Source organism: Sorex fumeus, unplaced genomic scaffold (assembly GCF_029834395.1).
Source record: "Sorex fumeus unplaced genomic scaffold, SorFum_2.1 ptg000034l, whole genome shotgun sequence".
Classification (NCBI taxonomy): domain Eukaryota; kingdom Metazoa; phylum Chordata; class Mammalia; order Eulipotyphla; family Soricidae; genus Sorex; species Sorex fumeus.
This window is the reverse complement of record NW_026606091.1, coordinates 26,352,630-26,372,882: the sequence shown is the minus strand read 5'-3', so window position 1 is coordinate 26,372,882 and position 20,253 is coordinate 26,352,630. Positions and strand designations below refer to the sequence as shown.

General features: G+C 48.8%; 1 protein-coding gene across 3 annotated transcripts in view; it reads left to right on the top strand.

The window, feature by feature from the left end:
* The window catches only part of PAX5 (paired box 5), a 179,748-nt gene that overhangs the window by 9,373 nt on the left and 150,122 nt on the right, over positions 1-20,253 (top strand). For all 3 annotated transcript variants that reach the window (XM_056117360.1, XM_056117359.1, XM_056117361.1), the window contains 3 exons: positions 2,327-2,524; positions 9,080-9,144; positions 13,001-13,129. In XM_056117360.1, coding sequence (XP_055973335.1) covers positions 2,327-2,524; positions 9,080-9,144; positions 13,001-13,129 — 392 coding nt within the window. The remainder of the gene's footprint in view (positions 1-2,326; positions 2,525-9,079; positions 9,145-13,000; positions 13,130-20,253) is intronic.

Genomic DNA, 20,253 nt, shown 5'->3' with positions numbered 1-20,253 from the left:
TGACTGTTGATTGAGCAAGCAGATAAGTGGGAAGATGCATCTATGTGATTTAAAGGGGCTATTAGTATCATGATTATTGTTTTCATTTTTTACCCCCTGGGAGGGGGTGGTACACCCTGCGGTGCTCAAGGCTTACCCCTGGCTTTGCACTCAGGAACTCGGGGTACCATATGGAGTGCTGGGGATTAAACCCAGGTCATCCGTGTGCATGGAAAGCGCCCTACCCGCTGTACCATCTCTCAGGCCCCTCATTTTTATAACTGTAGTGATGGTTGACTCTAGCAGAAGGGCTCAGGATCTAAATCTAGATCGGGCAAAAAGCTGGTGCTGCTTTTACTTACAGAAGGGGCTTCAGCACGATGCTTCATCTTCTGATGATACATTTTCTCAAACCCCATGAGGTTGTTTTAAGGGTGAAAAGAACCTAAGGATGAGCCTTGTACGCCGCAAGTCCTGGGACAGGAGAAGGCATTGCTGGCATGATTGTTGTTTGTTAATGACTTCTTGTAAAATGTAAGCAGACTTGGAGGCTGCAGATTGCTGTGTGCCTGCTTTTAGGCAAAAAAAAAGTATTTTCTGAGATATTTCTGAAACTGTTAGTGACTGAATAGTTTTCAACAATGACAGAAAGAGGGAGGGTAAGTTGAGTTTCTTGGTATGGTTAGAATTTGTAAATGACTCATTTAAACGAAAAGTAGAATTTCCAGGTATACATCATTGCTTCCAAGAGATTTAACCTGTTTACAGAATGTGAGTTAAGTTGGGCTCTACCAGACACTTCGCCTTAGCTGACAGTGTCAACATTTTTGTAAATGAAATTGGGCATTGTTCTACGGGAGACTTGCTCATGTATCATGGCAGAACCCTAATAAAATCATGTTAGATATGAAAACTCCCGGTCATTTCTAAGATGTCTTTTGTGGTTAACTTTATTTTTTAACTGCAAGAATAATCTTCTTTTGCAAGAGAAAGCCAACAATTCCTCTGTAAGCGTCAAGCAAGACATCCAGCAAAAGCCTAGTATCAGGAAAGGGAGCAAGTAATTTCTCCCCCTGAAATGATCTTCCATGGCACTCTTCTCAATTTTCCTGTAAAAGCCTGACATCCTATTTGCCTTAACGAGGAAGAGCTGATAGCATGGAAATGTCCTTAGAAGGAGCGATTTTCCTCGGGGAGGTCCCAAAAGACCCAAGGAGACTTATGGGTGGCTTTTTTAAAAATTCCTTAAGCTTTGAATTACATATCACATATATTAGCAGTTACTTGTGGAAGCCAGCACTCCTTTCACTTTTAATTTATGCCAGGGTAAATAAAGCAAGCCACATTTTTGGGTCCACTTTCACAGAATGCAGATGAGACTGTTTTGGGGCAGGGAGAGGGTGGAATTGCTGGCAAAGGAAGGGGTCTGGTCAGATTTCTGGAAACATTTTTTTTTTTGCTCGGGTGGGTGGGCCACCACCCTGCATTGGCTAATTTGTCTGGTATGATCCTGAGCAAATCGTTTTAAGCTCTCCGGATCTTTGTTTTATACCTAAAGATGGGACCTATGTCTCAATGTGCTCATCCAATCATTCAAAATATTTATGTGATTGAGTGCTTTTAGAAGAGCAAATAGAAAAACTGTTTTGAATGTATTCTGTTGCCTGTGAAATGATAGATATGTGTGAAAGAACTAATGAAAACTTAGTATCCTGATCGGTACTGTCCAATAGAAATAGGATGTGAGCCATATATGTGGTGCAGGGGTCAAACCCAGGACCTCATACTTGCAAGGCATTCTTTTAAATTTTATTTTGGACTTGGGGCCAAATCCTGGTTATTCATTCAGAGATCACTCTTGGTGGGACTCAGGGAACTTGGATCTGCCGTGTGCAAGGCAAGTGCCCTACCCACTGTATTATCTCTTTAGTCCTGACCTTGAAGTTAAAATTTTTCTGTTAGCACATTAGAAAAAAAAGGGAAGGGAAACATGTACAATGAATTTAAATTACATATGTAATTAACCTAATACATTAAAATATTATTTCAATATATCAGTGTAATATTTAATTTTTGAAGTTAAAAAACATGTCTTTTGATTCTTTTAATTAAAACTTAATAGAGAGATATACTGCATTCTTTTTCTGTACTAAGTTTAAAAAATCTGTTGTGTATCTTGCACTGGCGCATATCTCAGTTCAGACTAGCTCATTTCAAATGTTCAGAAGCCCAGGGGGCTAAGCCACTGCTGTATTGATTGAACTGTGCAGATCTGGACTGATATTTTGTTGCCAGTCTCCATTTTGCTGACACCTCCTGGCTAAGTTCCTTTCTCTTTGGGTCCTAGGTATTATGAGACGGGGAGCATCAAGCCGGGGGTAATTGGAGGCTCCAAACCAAAGGTTGCCACGCCCAAAGTGGTGGAGAAAATTGCTGAGTATAAACGCCAAAACCCCACCATGTTTGCCTGGGAGATCAGGGACCGGCTGCTTGCGGAACGGGTGTGTGACAACGACACGGTGCCCAGTGTCAGCTCTATCAACAGGTGAGGGGACTAGGGGTCTGGGTGCTGTGGGGACTCATACTGTGTCTTCCCTAATCATCTGGCCTCTCCTTCCGCCAAGATGCCATAGATATACCTGTAGGTCAGGAGGGTTCTCCAGTGTGTGGCCCCACGGGCATCCCTGCTGCCTCTCTCCTCCCTGCAAAATGGACACCAGTCCTGTTCATTGAGAGGACCTTGATTTTGTCTCCAGACCCAGAGCCCTCCCTCCCTCCCTCTCTCCCTCCTTCCCTTCTCTGCCACCTGCCCTGGTCTATGTTGCCAGCTTCACAGTCAGTGTTTCTGATGAAGCCTTCCCCGGTGGTCTGTCCCTGAGAGCTCAGGCCCCAGGACTTGGCTCTGATGCATGTCAGGAGATTCCTCAAGTTCGGGCGCAGATCTGAGAAGCAAAGCCTTGATATAGAGTTGGATTCCAATTACTTGTCCCAGCTCTTCCACCAATGAACTCCAAGTGTGACCTTGACAAAGAGCTTCCTTTCTTGAGAGCCCAGTGCTCCGGAGGCTGGATGTGGGTTTGTGATCTCCAGGGGATACTCAGGATAAGCATGCGGGGGGAGGGGGCTCACTGCCAAGAGCCCCACCCAGGGAGATAAAGAACCAGAGGAGTACCATGAGTGACAAGCTTAGGGGTCTTCTTGGGAATCACAATGGCTCCTTCTTTCTAGTCTCGCAGAGCTTTCAAAGTGAATGTTGGAAGGGAAGTTTTTTAGGTAGTGCAGTCTTCATTAAACACCCTCTGAGGGGCTGGAGCCATAGTACAGTGGGTAAGGCCTTTGCCTTGCACCTGGCTGATCTGGGTTCGATCCCCAGCATTCCATATCATCCCCCCTGAGCACTGCCAGGAATAATTCCTGAATGCAGAGCCAGGAATAACCCCTGAGGAACACCGGGTGTGACTCAAAAAGACCCCTCCCAAAAAAAAACCCCCACCAAAACCAAAAACCAAAAAAAACCTTCAAAAGCCCAGAAGAAGTTGGCAGATGAACAAGAATGACTCTTCTCTAAAGAGAACCCAGCAGACTGGAAAGCTGAGCAGTTCCCACTTCTCCAAGGTCATGCCCAACCCTGGTCAATGCAGAGCCTGTCTGAGCAAAGGGGACCCATCAGCCCTAGCAGAAAGACCTGCTCAGATTAGAAAGTCGCTGAGATCCTTGCAGGTCCCAACAGGCATTCCTCCTGCGTTGATTTGTAGGCTTTGAATCTGAGTCTATAGACACACTGATGGTGTGAGAACTGCTCTTTCCTAAGCCAAGAGTAGGCCTTTGTTCTCTCAGTGAGCGTTTCTATTCACCTTGACTGCAGGCTGGGAGCTGAGCAGAGAGAGGAATCATCCTGGGTCTCTGTTCCTGAACAGCGGCTTGTCCAGGCTGGATTCTAGCATGCTCTGAGAAGGCTGGACAGTGGGCAGCAGGCACAAAATGGAGGGGGTTAGGGGAGGGAGAAGGTATCGGGATGGTTTCGGGGGATAAATACTTCCTATTCTTTTTTCTTTTTACTTCCTATTCTTTTTTTTTCTGGATGATGAAGTGCTTCATTATTTGGGAGTCCCCTGTTGGATATTCAGGACACAAAGCAACAAGAATTTCTTCTTCTGGGTTTCCAGAAGCACTAGTGGGAGGCATGGACTGCTCAGAGCAATGAAGAAGCACCCACCTTTTGCTCTGTAGAGGAATCTTGGCCAAAGCCAAACTCCAAGCTGTGGGGCACAGGGGTGTCCCAAGGGAGGGTGTACCTGCCATGGGTAGTCCCAGTCCTCACTGCCTCTGTGGGGCCTGGCAGGTACACAATGAGTGAGGCAGGCTAAGCTTGAAGTGATCGGGGATGTGAGGTCTATGGCAAACTCGCCAACACAAATCCTTCAGAAGGGGCTCTAGCTTCTCACCCCTCACCATCTGCTGCCAGGAATGGGGACCCTTATTAAAGAGTCGCTGGAATTTAGAGCTTCAGTGTGTGTGAAAGTGCATATGTCTGTAGCATCTCTTGGAGATTTAGGGTTTGCAGAGTTGATGCAGATAAACACTGGCACCCAGTTTCTGTGGTTTGGTTGGGGTCTGGACAAGTATAATTCATTTACCAGAATTGTTATGAGAATTGTTTTGTGGTGAATGTTAATTAAATTAAATTAAAGGCCCTCCCGTTGATCGTCGATTTGCTCGAGCGGGCCCAGTAACGTCTCCATTGGAGACTTTGTTGTTACTGTGTCTGGCATATCGAATACTCTCGGTAGCTTGCCGGGCTCTCCGAGAGGGGCGGAGGAATCGAACTCGGGTCGGCCATGTTGGCCGCTTGTAAGGCGAACGTATTTGTATGTATTTGTATGTATTTGTATGGTGAATGTATTTGTATTAAAAATAGTAGAAAGGGCTAAAAGGGTAGTAGAGGGTTTAAGGTGCTTAACTTAGTACAGGTATTTGCTGTGTAATCCTGGCCAAGTCCCTTGGATGCCCTAGGCTTTAGTTTCCTTGTGCACTGGAATTTGTCGCTGAGCTCCCTTCTCATCCAAGGGTACCTTGGGCCTTTTTCATGCTCAGCAAAAGCAATACCTTTTAGTGCCAAGTAGCCCCTGCTATTTCTGGTTTAAAAATGGCCCTAGATAGGACTCTGGTTGTGGTGAGTCTTGAAGATAGCGAGTTACAAAACAATTATTTTGGGGACTCCCAAGCAATGCCTAGGAGTCAGAGACCACTCCTGGTGACACTGGCCAATTGTTCAGGACAATTCAATGTCCAGACGCAGCAATGTGGTACTGTTCATGCCCAGGGATGCTGGGGGCAGGGGGTGAGGAGGGGGGAGGACCACATTGGAAATGCTAGGGGGATATACAGTGCCAGGGATTGAACTTGAGGCCTCATGCATGCAGGACATGAACTCCAGCCCTTTAAACTCTTTTCCTGGCCCCTTAATTTTTTTTTTTTTTGGTAATTGCTATGATTCAATTAGTCTTGTTCTTCCTATTACCATTTCTTCTCAATGGAATATGATGGTTTTTGTCCTTTTCTTGGCAGCTGCTGCCAAGCAGATGGGCAAAATCTCTATCCCTGGGGGCAGCGTCGGAGAGTCCCTTACAATTCTGCTGTACCCCACAAAGCACAGTCCCACTGCAGTGTTAAAGTGCGGGTGTCGGGAGGACTGTCCTTCCCTCCCCACCTCCCACGTGGCTTTTTGTTTTGTTCATTTAGCTTTGTTTTGTTTTGTTTTCCTGATGCCCTGGATCCAACCCAGGGCTTCAGACATGCCAAGCATGCACATCGCTGCTGAGTTTACATCTTTGGTCCAGCTTCTGTGTTCTGAAGGCATTTGTGGAAAATGTGAATCTTTTTGGGCTGGAAAGATAGTACAGTGGGTAAGGTGCTTGCCTTGCATGTGACCTACTTGGGTTCGATTGCTGGCATCTCATATGGTCTCCTGAGCACCGCCAGGAGTGATCCCTGAGTGCAGAGCCAAGATTCACCCCTAAGCATCACCAGATGTGGTCTAAAAACAAACAACAAAAGGAACCTCTTAAGATTGCAGTTGGTTATTAATCCTTATGAAAATGACAAAATATAATATAATAAATGTTAGCTATTAAAAAATAATAGCTAACATTTACTAAGCGCTTATTATGCAGCAACCACTATACTCAATGCTGAATTATTTTAATTCTAATATTATCATTATGTAGTAGGAATGGATTATTATGCATAGATGTGAATATTGAGGCATAGAGAGATTAAGTAATTTACCCAACATTATGCAGCTATCACATGAAAAACTTTAGTAGTCTACTTTCAGAGCCTCTTTGCTTGGACTTATAGTCAACTTTATTTTATTTACTTTTTGGGTCACATCCACAGATGCTCAGGGGTTAGTCCTGGCTTTGCACCCAGGAATCACTCCTGGTAGTGCTTGGAGGACCATATGGAATGCCGGGAACCAAATCCTGGTCAGCTGTGTGCAAGGCAAATGCCTTACACTCAGTATTATTGCTTCAGCCCTCATAGACAACTTTAATGGTTAGACAATGCTTTAAAAAGCTAGGACTATATGCTGAACTTCAGAGTAACACAATTAGGATCTGTTTTACCACATATATATTAATATACAACAATGAACCATAATATAGCTAAACTATGGAATGGTATGCTTAGACGTTCATGTGTCTAGTTATATCTTTGTAGACACACAGATGCATGTACAGAGAGAAGAATATATATACAAAAATGCAAAACTTAGATTATATGCCAGATTAATTCTAGGTCGTCAAAAAGACGGTATCGGGCCAAGGAAATTGCTCCTACAGTGGAGTACATACCTACAAAATGTGAGGCTCTGGGTTCAGTCTAGTACCATAAACCCCCATGCTTAGCACTGCTCGGAGTGGTCCCTAAAAAATAAAAGACAATGCCACTTGGAGCTCTTCATCAATACAATCCATGTGTTACTCAAAATATTTTTGACTATTGGGGAAATATTTTTGATGTTGGGTTTGAATGTTGGGGAAAGCAAACAGCTACCCTGGATGTTTTTGAGGAATCCTTACACTGACCCATCGGAAAAGGAAAAGGCCTTAATTAAGTTAATGTGGCCTGGATTCCAAAAGGCTTGTAGTTGGGCTGTGGTATTGTCTACCACTTTAGACCACCCACCGAGGGTGCTGAGGGCCCTCTGTGCCTAGCACAGAGCCTAGAGAAGACAGAGGGCAGAGCCCGAGGAAGTGAAAGGAAGGCACCTCTTAATATGTTCTCTCTGTTTCTGAGATGCCCAGAGCAGCTTGAAATACACATCTAGAAATAATGGTCTCGGACGGGAAAAGCTGCTCACGTAACATCTAGTGAAGAGTTGCAAGGGATGCAAAACTCCCTCTTTGTTTTAGTTTGATTTTGTTATGATTTTCCAAACATACTTAATGAGGTTAATGTAAAAGAAACACACCAAAATGTGGTTTTAGATGATCTTCTTTATTCCTCTCCGAATAGTCCATAATGAGCACAGAGTACTTTTGTAATTGGGGAAAACTCTTAAGTGTTCCTTCAAAAGGCAGTAGTTGGCAGGGGTGGGGAGTGGTGGCAGGGAGATGGCTCAAAGGGCTGGAGCACATACTTTACATGGGGGGACAGGTTCAAATTGTGGGATCTCATAGCCCTCCAGCAGCACGGGGAATGAACCGTGAGTACTGAACTGAGGTGTAGCTGAGTTGTACCGGCAGGTGTGGTTCAAATAAAAACAATCTAAGAGCACAAGTAAACATGAATAAAATAGTGGTTAGGGGTTTAGACCAGAGTTCTGTTTTAGAGCATGAACTTTGCATGTGTGAGACCATGGGTTCCATTCTCAGATACGCAAACACACACACATAATAGCTGGAGGCTGACACGAACTGTTCCAAGGAAGCAGAAGACTTTATTACTATCAACCCATCTCCCAAGTGCTTGGGAAGGAACTTACTTGCAGGTATTGAAGGGCCTTTTGGTTTTGGTTCTGGTTCTCATTCCAGTGGGCTGTTCGGAGATTCACCAGGCTCAGGACTCATGGAAACTTTGTTGTCAGAAGGAAATGCACAAAGTAACCCTTCCAGAGCACAAAGTTGTGCAGAAAGACATCAGAACTGTCAGGTGACAAAGAAAAGGCAGTACCACAATGATCTCTTGTATCCGTAAAACTTTTCCGTAAGATTTCTTTTTTCTTCCCAGAAGGATTTAATTAAAGCAAGCAAAGATAAATATGCTCCAACTCCCCCATTACACTGAGATTCAAAATGGAGCAGACTTTTCCAGAGCCACAGTCAAAATCATATTAAAATTGGAGCAAGGTGTCTGGAAAGATAGCCTAGGTTGGCCTGAGTCTTCAGCCCATGGAGATTTCCCAGAGGTTTGGTAGGAGGTGAGGTCACTTCCTGGCGCATGGGAAGAGCAGACCTCACACACCAGATCTCTAGGTTTGATCCAGACAACAGACAAGCAAAAAAAAAAAAAGTGAGAAAAAGCAGTCTCTTTCTTAAGAGATCTCCTTGAATAACTTCAATCCTCTCTAGTTTGAGAGCAGCACATATATTCATTCCCTCGGTCATTGCCAGCAGGGCGGTGTGACCCTACTTCTATGACTCTCTAAGTCACTGAAATGGAGAGTGAGAACTGCCAGATGTCACCTGGTTTGGTCCCCTCATTTTATAGATAAGACCTGGGAAGGGAAGAATTCCTCCTAGCTCTTTATGGTGTGGGAGTTGCTTCTGAGAACAGGTACCTGTTTGTCGCATCAACAGTCTCTCTCTACAGAAGAGGCAGTTAAGGGAAAGTGCAAGTCACCCAGAAGTACTGAAGGAAGGAGCGGGCGTGAATTGGTTCTAGACCACTAGTCCAGGTGTCTCCCAACACCCAGTTCCCAGCCTAAGGTCATAATCTCCCCCACACCTCTGCCTCTGCCCAAATCCTGGCAAATCCCGGTGCTCTGTGATTCAGCTTGATATGGGTTTTCTAGTTTGGGGTGCACTGTGAGAATAGATTGTGTCACCATAATGGTATAGAACTTTTTTTTTTTTATCCTAACTGTCCACCACAGGATCATCCGGACAAAAGTACAGCAGCCGCCCAACCAGCCGGTCCCTGCCTCCAGTCACAGTATAGGTAAGAACTTTTAAAAAAAATTTTTAAAAATCTAATGGGTTCCAAATATTCTAAAGAACTTTTAATCATTCTTATGGACAGATAATTCTGCATAAAACACTTCGGCACACGTACTAATGCGCCTTCTTTGTCATTCTCCAAGGGCTGAACCTGGTAAATGAATTTTATAAATACTGCTAAAAGGTTTTGAATTTTACTGATTATTATGATAAATAGCTTTCACCATGAGACAGAAAATTGAAATCTAAGCCAAAAAAATCCACTAATGGGGGTCTATAGAATGTCAGATAATTAAAGTAATAAATCAAGAAAGGGATACTTATTCATAACATTTTCTGCATCATTAGTCAGTAAGTAGTTTTGAATGTGTTTTTTTCTTCTATCAACCAGCCCTTCTACAATTCTTTGTGCACTTGCAGTCTTGAGCGAAGATGTGGCAAAACTTCCCAAACTTTCTTTCTCTCTCTCTCTCTCTCTCTCTCTCTTGCTTCGATCTCATGTACTCTGTGAACTGTTAAGAGCTACCAGGCGTGTGTGTGTGTGTGGGGGGGCTTCTGACACTCATCGGGGATGTCTGAATGTGTGATAATGAGTTTATAGGCTGGAAGTCTTCATTCATACCACTCTGGAGTTCCCTTTGCCCTCTCCTCCCTGCAAAGACCGGGAAGTGAAAGTGACATGTGTCTATTTAAAACCTATTTCCCCACTTGGAATAAAGGATACTCTTCTGGTTAGCTGGGAGAAAAATGATTCTATCATAAGAAAGCTGATGGCCATTCAGTCTCTGATAGTCCTGTCATCCACAGTCCCTGTCAATCGTGCTAAATCCAGCTCAAACTGTGGGATGCGTCTAGACTTTTGTCACTTTTTTCACTGAAAACTTGACCTTGTGGTGATGGAATACAGTCTGAGGCATGGCTTATAATTCCTGCTCTGCCTGGGGTAGTAAGTCCTTAGCCTCTCTGAGCCTCAGTTTTCCCGTGAGTGGGTGGACATGCTCTCTAAGGGCTCCCATCCTTCATGATAGCCTGCATAGGGGCAAGACAGGATTCCTCCCTGCTATAAAATCATTCTTTATCTTGGGATCTATTGAAAGTATGCTTACTAAGCCCCTGCAATGCAGACGGTGGCTTTTGGGAATCCCTTTATAAAGGAGGAGAACCAAGGCCTCATTCTTGTGGTTCTTGGGCTTGGTGTCATGAGGGGATGGAACAAAGAGAAGTTGACAAAACATAGAGAAAGCACAGAGAGAAAGTTTAGAGGGCTGTGGGAACAGAAGGGAGGGAACTTCCAGCTCCGTGAGAGGCCAGAAGAAGCTGGCTTCGTGAGAAGATGCTTGGCTGAGTCTTCACTTGCGGCTTTAACTATTTCAGGCCATGTAGCAAAGACTGTTATCAAGCTCAGTGTCCCTTCCACAGCCTTTCAGTAGGACGTGGGGGTGAATGCTCCTTGTGAGGCAGCAGAGTGTTTTGTGTGGTCTAAGAAATTTTTTTGTAAAAACCACATCTTATATGTGTACAACCTCTTCCCGTCTTACTGACTTATGGGGGAGTGAAGAATTGGGAGCTGAGAGCGATGAAATCACAGGCCCAAGGAAGGGGAGGAGCCAGAAATGAACCCTGGGTCTCTGAAGTCTTGTCAATCACAAACTCTCCACACAGAGGCCTTGGCTCCATGAGCCCTGTGGCCGAGCCTCTACTCTCTGTGCCAGTTGTTGTTGCAAGTGCCCAGGGACTTGTGGTCTTCTCCTTTCCTCTGTTCTTTGCACCCTAATACAGAAAAGGGTGTGGCATTTGCATAAATCTATTTTGAGGATCTTTTTCTGGTGAAGGAAAAGAGAAGTTAATGATTTCTCACTTCTGTGGCTCCTAAGGAAGATCTAAAACCAAACTCAAACCTGAGAAGCAAGGCCTTGCTCCCCGGAGGTCTGCGGGGGTGAGGGCTGGCCGTGGGAACCCTTCTTCTGCTCCTCTTCCTTTTCTGAGTCATTCCGCACACCTTCCAGTCAAAGGTGGCCCCACCAGTGTCCAGGTAGTGACAGCTCAGGGAAAGTATATGGGTTTGGAGATTTGTGATGAACTGAGAAGGAACTTCTGTGGCCTGGAGAGGGCAATTCAGCAGGGCAACCCAAGAGAAGAGGATGCTGATAATTCATGGGTCCCTCTTGGACTGGGCTGGTGTCAGTTTATGTGACTCTTGCACCAAGCTCACCTTCTCCCCCCACCCTCTTGGGGCTTTGTAAGGAGGAACTTTGAGACCTGGGTCTAGTCACAATCACTCAATGACCTCTGCTCACTTTTAGCAGGAGAAATGGGCTTCAAGTCTGCAGACCCAAGGAGAGGGGAGGCATTGACTGACACTGAGGGCCTCGGTGACTCTGAGTCTCTTTTCCTTTCCTCTGTGGGGATGAGTGAGAGCCCTAGGCTGTGACAAGCATCTGGTGGGAAACGCCACCTCCATGCCTGTGCAAAGAATAGTATTGCTGGTTATTATTCATCAGGGAGGAGCTGTTGATTGCTCACAGGGATTCAAACTTTCATTTCTGGGTTCCCATCCCTACTCTGCCTCTTCTGAACTGTGTAGCCCTGGACCAGTCATTTCCCTTTTCATGTGATTCTTGCTTCCTTTGTCTTCTCAATGGGATAAATAGAGGTCTTCCCTCCTCCCACTGGCCAAAGTGGAATGTGCCCATGAAAACTTTCAAAAGCAGGAGGTGTGGTGGATCCCAGCTGGAAAACTAGCGTATTTTCGAAATTTGTTTTTGTTTTCTCGGGCCACACCTGGAGGTGATCAGGGCTTCCTCCTGGCTCTGTAGTCAAGAATCACTCCTGGTGGACTCGGGAAACCATATGGGATGCTGGTCGAACCAGGTCTGCTGTGTTGCATATTTTTGAACATAAACCCCCCGCTCAAGAACAGCCCCTAGATCATACTCAAACCCTAAAACAACACTGACACTCTGGAAAGGCAGAGGTGACGCTATTCACACACAGGGCTATGCAAGGTGATTCTCAGTGAGAAGCTTGGCACCGTTCCTTGCTACTCGGTAAAACTAATGTGGACCCCTCAGCTTTGGTCACTAAAGTAGAAATCTCTGAATTTCTCTCCCTTTTTGAGAACAGCAGAGACTGTAGGTCTTTCTTTAAAGCCAAGTGGCCCCAATTGGACCATTTGAAAAGTGGGGGATACGGAGGCTCACAGGTCCTCCTGTGCCATGGTCGCACTGTTAGATCTCCTTAAATTTATCAGCATATGTCTATGTCACCTGACTGTCCTCATAGTGTTGTGTGGCTGTGGAATAACTACTGTGAACCAAAAAGGTCCGGTAGCTTGGAAAGACAAACAGCCGAGAAGTGTTTAACGAAGGGCATCTTCTTGGGAATTTTGGTGGCTGAATGTTTTTCTTCTAAAGGTCTCAGTGTCTCCACCTGTGTCTGCTTATAAATGTGTGTAGGCAGAGTGTATAGGCTTATGAATGAGCTTTATGTCTTTTTATTTCATTCTTTTAGAACACTGGCTGGTGGGCACCCCTGCCCCGCGCCCGGTTGTCCCTTTTTCTCCACAGCTGCACATTGAGCTAATGCATGGGTCCCAGGTTCTCACTGCTCATCTCTGAGAACCCCACCAGCAGCCGGCGGCGGCGCGCAGGCGAGCCGTCTATCTGTCGGTCTGTCTGTCGGTCTGTCTGTCGGTCAGTACTCTGTGTAGCTCTGGCTCCCCGCTGCTCGCAGCTCACTGGCTTCAAGGCTCCAGGCGAGCAGCGTGAGCGCTTTTGTCTTTAGCTGAGCCTGCCGCCCGCCGGCCGCCCGCCGCGCCTCACTCCTGCCGGCCCTGACCGCCCTCTCCCTTCGCACAGTGTCCACGGGCTCCGTGACGCAGGTGTCGTCGGTGAGCACCGACTCGGCCGGCTCCTCGTACTCCATCAGCGGCATCCTGGGTATCACGTCCCCCAGCGCCGACACCAACAAGCGCAAGAGAGATGAAGGTAAGGGATGCCCGCGCAGCCTCTGCTGGCGACCCGCGGACGGACTGCAGCGGCGGAGGCGCCCTGGTGGCGCCCGCGGGTCAGCAAAGCTGTTCTCCAGCGCACCCTGACCAACCTAGTCCCCGGGTCCCCTAGGATGGTGGTTTCTGGTGGGCTGAGCCCTGCAGCGGAGGGTGCAGACAGGCTACCTGCGGAGGGCATGGATGACTCCATGCTTCTCCCACTCCTTATTATCACCCCCGGGGGACTCAGAGAAATGAGGTTGGCGGACTTTTGGACCATCAAACGTTGTACATATTCAGGGGAGGCTGGTATGAATATTCCAGAGCTCTCCCTTTGGATGGGGGCGGGAGTTGGAGGGGACCCTCTTGCTAAACAGGGCTCACTGGAGGTGGAGAGGGTCAGGGACCTTCTAGACGGCTGCAGCCTTGGTGATGGGGCTGAGTACGTTGAGGAAATGAAGCATCTTCCCCTCACCCCCCTTGGGTCTGGTAGGAGGGCTCCTGGGAGATTACAAAATGACAGTCTTCCCGGCTGGTTTTCTTCACCCCTCAACCCCCTTCCCTGGGCCATCCCAGCTCTCTAGGGCTGACTGTCTTGTCGGGGACACCAGCCCACCTTAACCTGGCTGCCTCTTCCTGGATGGGCGGCTGGCAGAGCAGGCCGACTTTAATGGGTTTGAGAGGAGAAACAGCCCCCACCTCCACCCCCTGGGACTCTGTAAAACCTTCCTCAGGAAAGAAAAAAGAAAAAAAATCCCTGGCCGTGGTCTAGGGCCTGAGAGCTGCGTGACAGAAATCTTGATTCAATTATTCTGTTCCTCCGCACGATTCCTTTGCTGGGCTCCTGTAAGGGACTCCTGTGCCGGCGAGCACATGCCTAAGTACTTAAGATCTGTAACTGGAAAATTGAGTCTGCCCAGCGGTGGATTGGCTGGGGGTCTGCGGGTGCCGGCAGCAGTGGAGCTGGGCCCCGGGGGCTAGCGGGACTGGGGAGTGGGAGGGGCGTTGTGGGAGTGGGGAGGTCATGATTCATGGCTTTCCGAAGCTGCCTCCCTTCGTTCCTTTGCTCCTAAGGCTTGGACCAGCTGTCACAAGTCTTTAGCTCGGTGGGAAGCTGTGCTGGGTTCCGAGGGGGGCCGTGGGCCGGCTGTCTCTGTTGGTTTAGGGGTGGATGCTATCATCTCCTCTCCCTGGGTCACCGGGACTTGTGGCAGCTGTGGCCTAGGTGGGGGCCCAGATGCGTGACTGTATGGGATCAGGGTGGAGTGAGGTTCTCTTGGAGAGAGGCCCTCCTGGAGAAGTATTCAGAGAGGGTTTTGGAGAAAGGGAATTTAACTTTTTAAAAATTTTTATTTATTTATTTATTTTACTTTGATACTGGCCAGCGAACAGAGACCTGCTGCCTTCAGGAGAGGTGTGGAGTCTGTTCTCAGCCTCTGGTCCACGGCCACTGGTCAGCCTCTTGAGAGGAAGAGCAGGGCAGTGTAGGTTCCTTCGGACTGGCCAGAGCTTCGCTCAAGGATTGGGGCTCATCTGGGGCATTGACCTTTCAGAGGGACAATGACCAGCCAAAGTGTGTCCAGACAGGTATAACCTGCATGAACAGGGGTCTGGCTAGCTCAGCTCCTAGAGAATGCCTCGAGGGACATTTGGGCACAAAGAAGAGAAGAAGGAGCAGGTCTGGATTATTGCCTTAACTAATTGTGGGCAGCTGGGCTGTGTGTGTGTGTGTGTGTGTGTGTGTGTGTGTGTGTGTGTGTGTGTGTGTAGTTCTGCATCTGGTCCCCGGCACTGCATGGTCTCGGGGAGTGACCTCAGAGCACAGAGTTGGGAGCTGCCTCTGAGCACTGCCAGACGTAGCACCCCCCCAAAAAATAAATTGAAAACAAAAACAACAACAACAAAATATGTGACAGACTGACCTTGGGGGTGGGGGCAAGACGAATTTGTCTGTTGTGGACTTCAAACCCAGGATGTGGCAGATGTAGCTACTTTAGCTCAGTATAAGGAAAAAAAAAACTGTAAATAAGAGTGATCTCGGGCAGACCAGCACTGCATCAGGAGGTAGTGAGTACCCAGTCATTAGCGGTATGTGAAATTAAGACTTAGGGGCCAGAAATGTTCATAAGTGGCATTTTCCTAGTATATTATGTGTGGGCCCTGGGTTTCAACCCTGGTACCCAAAAAGGAAAAGTATTTGGAGCTAGATGGAGGATTGTTTGATCTTTGAGAACCTTCTAGTTGTGAAATTTATTAGTGTTGTTGCTGTTGTTATTATTATATAATTGGGGGTAGAAATCAGAACCTCATACATGCCAGGGAAGTTCTTTACTGCTAAGCTTTCTGACTCCCAGAAAGACTTGGGAAGTGCTCCAGTCTGAGGACCGGAGGCTAAGGGACAGGGGTTTTATTGGTCTTACCTTCAAAGCTGACCTCCCCACAGGCCTTGCCTCCCTGAGTCCACGCGGCAAAGCAGAGAGTCAGGCAGAGTGCCTTGCTCATGTTCTCCAACTGTCTGGACGATTACTGTGGAGTGCTCAAAACTACCCTTGGCCATCCTTCCACTGACTCTCTCTGGATCCTTGCATGGGCTTTAGGGCAGGTGAAGAGGCAAACGCTGCCCCCACCTGCCTTTTTGCCCACCTATTTTGTAGGAGAGAGAATACCACATGCCTAGGGAGTTTGGTGCTGTTGGTGGAACCACACAGCCAGAGTGGCCTGCCCCCACCCTGAGTCCATGAGGGCTCCTTTCCGTGCTATCTTGTCCAGCTGTTTGCTGTCGGTCTGCTGTCTGTGACTGGGCAGAGCTGCGGGCAGAATTTGTCAACACTACCACTTACCCAGTGACTTTGGGGTCCAGCCCAGGACAGCAGAAGGACATGGCCGGCAGATTCCATGCTGTAGAGAGTGTGGTGAGGAAGTAAAGCACCAGTCCCTGGGGAGACTTGGAGGTTGAAGGATGCCGGAAGGCTTGGCCCTTGAAGACTGCAGGCCTTGGCATTTGCTTTCCCTGGAGATCTCAGCAGCCTGCGAGCAGAGTCAGGGACCAGAGGCAGAAGGTCAAAGGAAAATGGCTGAGTTCCTTACTCCACTTCTCAGAGGGCAGCGGGGCACCCTTCAGCCCTGGGCCACAGCTGTCTCCAGTCTGAACACAGCTGCTGCTGTGGGCAGGACACGGGACAGGACAAGGAGTTGCCCTCTGAAGCCCAGAAGGTTGGTGGCCAAGACTGGCCAGGTAAAGGCTCCTTATTGCCTGGGCATTGTGAGGGCTATGTGCCTGGAGGGGAGAACAAGGCAGGGAGGGACCAGTTTTGACCTCCACAACTTGGGTGGGTTCCTCACGGGAAATGTCATCTGGTTAATTGATAGACTGATTTTGGGGGCTGCACCTGACAGTGCTCAAATGCTACTCCCAAGACTGGGGTCTTTCCTTGGGAACCCTGGGATCAACTCTACAGGCACTAGCCTTTGGAGTTCTCTTTCTCTGGGCTGGAAGTGGCATTTTAATGACGGTAAACATGTATTTTTATTTTATTTTGTTTGGGGACCATACCTAGCGGTACGCAAGGTTTATTTCTGGCTCTATACGCAGGAGTTGTTCCTGGTGGGACTTGGGGGACCATATGGGGTGATAGGGATCAAACCTGATTTGGCCACATGTAAGGAAAATGCCCTACCCACTGTATTCTTTCTCAGGCTCAGGGTGGAGAGGAATATATTTTCACTGCTTCTAATTTTGATTTAAATTAATCAAAAACAAAGGTAGAGAGATAATACAACGGCTAAGGCACTTGCATTTCATGTGGCTGACATCCATTTGGGTCCCTCCAGGACCGCTAGGGGACTCTCCTGAGCACAGAGCCCGGAGTAGCCTCTGAGCACCAGTGGGTGTGGCCCTACATAAAAAAAAATCGATGAACAAATAAACCAATAAATAAATGAAACGAACAATTTGTTTCCTCAGTTGTTCTAGTTACACTTCAAGGGTCTGAAAGTCACTAGTGACCAGCGGCCTTTGTATAGGCTACGTGGCTTGAATACTGTAGCACACAGCAGTGCTCAGTAAGTGCTCGCAGGGAGAATGGATCTGTCTCATGCCTGTAGGGGGCTCACAGTGAATGACGATGGGGGCGCGCAGGTGGTGGGGTTTCTACCTCCCTAACCATCAGTGTTCCTGTCTGGTGTTTTTGGGCTTCTATAGAAAAACTGCAGCCGAGCATGGTCAGACAGGGGCTTGCAGCGCGACCTGTTTCATTGAGACATTCTGGGATGCTCCTCCCGAAACATTTGCCTTGAGGGTTATCTGGGGAATGAATGTAGCTCCCGGACACAATTCTCAGATGAACCGGTCTATGGCTGAGGCAGTGGCTCCTCTGGTCTCTGACTCCTGCGATGGGGCTGGGTAAAGGGAGCTCTGGGGAGGCACGTTACCCCCAAGAGTAAGGACCAGCTTTCAGCAGCCCGTTCCTCAGGGTGTGGGGAGCACTGGGTTAGGAAAGCCGCAAGAAATTCATTCTGCCTGGGATGCTGGTTATACTCTGGGGGATGCTTGTGTCTGTGACTGCCTTGCTCTGGAAGATGCTCTGCTTGCTGGTGTTGACCCCCTGTGCCAGACTCGCTGCCTACCAATCATGCGGACTGTCTGGACAGGGCCCACCTTGCCTGCCAGGCCCCCTGTCCTTGTGCCTGATGAAGATGACTTAGGAGGCTGGTGGCCACTCTGAGAATCAGATTGGGTGCCGTCTAGACCAAGCGTGCAGCAGAGGGGCAGTCTGAATATAGACCAAGGTTTAGACCTCAGGAATCCTCCTGGGCCAGAGGCTCGGGGCCTGAGGGGACACTCCCCCTCCCCGCCACCCCCCCTCCCCAAAGTCCTGGAGGAGATGGTTGGTGGTAGAGGTTGGACTTGCCAGGTCAGGCACTGAATAGCTCCGTGGGTGAAAGGGCAGCCCCAGACCCTCTGTTCCTTCCTGGGCCTTTGATCTCTGGTGGGGCCTCCTTCCGCTGTCCCTAGGGCTCCATTCAGAGCCCCTCCACTTCTCCTCCCCTCTTTCCCTTTCTCTGAAAGGCTTTGCACACACCGAGGGCAGCCGAGTGCGAATCCCTTTCACCAGCTCAGAAAGCCGCTGGGGCCTGTCCTGGTGAGCGCCAGAAGCTTCTTTGGGGCCAGTGGATGGTTCATTGCAGGTGGGGCTTCCGGCCCTCAGGGCCCTGGATGGAGAGGAAGGGCAACGAGCCAGAGGCCAATCCAGAGAGATTCTCACGGGGGAGCCTGGGAGGTGCCTTGTTTTGGCTATATCCGCCCTCTTTCAGGGGCTCCCGTGTCCTCTGTCCTCTGTCTCCGTGTCTCTCCCCAAGTCTTTTGTCTTTTGTTTGGGATGCTTCTCATTTCGTCTCGTCTGCTTGTTCATAGATTCTCTGCCTCCTGGTCTAGCTCTCTCTTTCTCTTTTCATTCTCTCTCTCTCCTGCAAACACACACACATCCACACACACACACAAACATTCATTCTCTCTTGTACGCTTCCCAGTCTCTCTCTTTTTTGGTATTCCATTGCTTTCTCTCTTACCATTCCCCCCTTCTCTCCTTCCCTGTCACTTCCAGGCGGGGATACCCTCAACCCCCGACCCTGCTTTTTCCACACCCACCCCCCCAACCCTTAGACCTCCAAGAAGGGAGGGCAGGACTTCCAGGCCCTGCAGGGGGCCAAGGCCCCTTGACTGAGTGTGGGCAGGCCCTGGCGTTCCTCCCTCAAGAACGTTCTCATTGGGGACCCTCTGACCGTGTCTGTTGTGCCTGGGCTGGGGCTGAAGGTACAAGATCCTGTTCAGAGTTCCCGAGAGGGATGTGGGTGTGAGCTAGGAAGCTCAGGAGTCCTTATGGCGCTGAGACTCCAGGACACTGCTCTCTGGGGAGCCCCCAACACAGGCACACTGGTCAGGCGTGAACTGTTTGAGGGAACTTTTTTGTTTTGTTTTTGGGTCATACCCAGCGGAGCTCAGAGGTCACCCAGGGCTCCCTGGGTGGTGCTGCGGCCCTAACACTGGCTGTGTGCAAGGCAGGCCGCCGTACCAGCTGTACTGTCTCTCCAGCCCAGGCTTGGGGACCTTTTCTGTGTCTTTGCCTTAACCTCTCAGAACCTCCATTTTGTCCCCTGGAAGACAGAGGTGGCACAAGTCTGGTTGGTGATGGTGAGAACATGAAGTGAAAACGGCAAAGGGTTTAGACCTCCGGGCAGCAAACACTACACGGCTTGGAAGAGGGGCCAGGGCATCTGTGGGAGGCTGAGGGCTGGCAAGTTCCAAGCAGTTGTATTTTACCACTGGAACAAGCCCCTGGGGCCATCACCCACTTCCTGTTTGTCCCAGCCACTGTGGTGCAGGCAAGCTTGAACAACAGCGCCCCCAGGTGTCAGCTGCCCACAGGAGGGCCACCAGTTTCCCTTTACTTCCTTCTCTCCAGGACCCTGGTGTAAGAGGGAGAGACCCACGGAGAGACCCTCTTCCCCCATACTCAGGATGGAACACAGGAGGCAGGGAAGTGGGGATGGGCAGGGAACTGGAAGAATAAAGGTTGGGCTCACCAGCTTGGCCCCGGAGCTGGACCCCTCTGGTCTTGCTGTGCTCTAGGACCCCAGTGATGATTCTGATAAGGAAAAGCAGCTCAGAAGAGAAGAAATCCAGGTCCTGTGGCACAATCCCCCAAAGCTGGAGCTAGAGCTGGGGCCCCTCAGAAGGGGCTCAGTGTCCTGTTGTCCTGTGATCCTGTAACCCTGTGATGTGACATATCTCAGTTTCCTCTCTCCCCTTCTCTCCTCCAATCTCCTGGGTCCAGCCTATGGCCCCACCATCAACCCTATTTACCCCCCTCATCTGCCCTGGGGTTGGGGGTGGGGTGCTCACCCCTCTCATCCTCCAGGATTGTCAAGGAGCCCTGATCTTCCTGCCATGGCTCTTCCCATCCCACCCCTCTCTGAACATGCAGTTTCTGTCATTCTGGGAGCTGGCCTGTCTCTGTGCCATTAGCCATAGAGGATGAACACACACACACACACACACTTTGACCCAAAGGCTGAGAGGCTGCCCCAGGTCCAGAGCCAGTTGTGCCCCACCCCCCTGGGAGA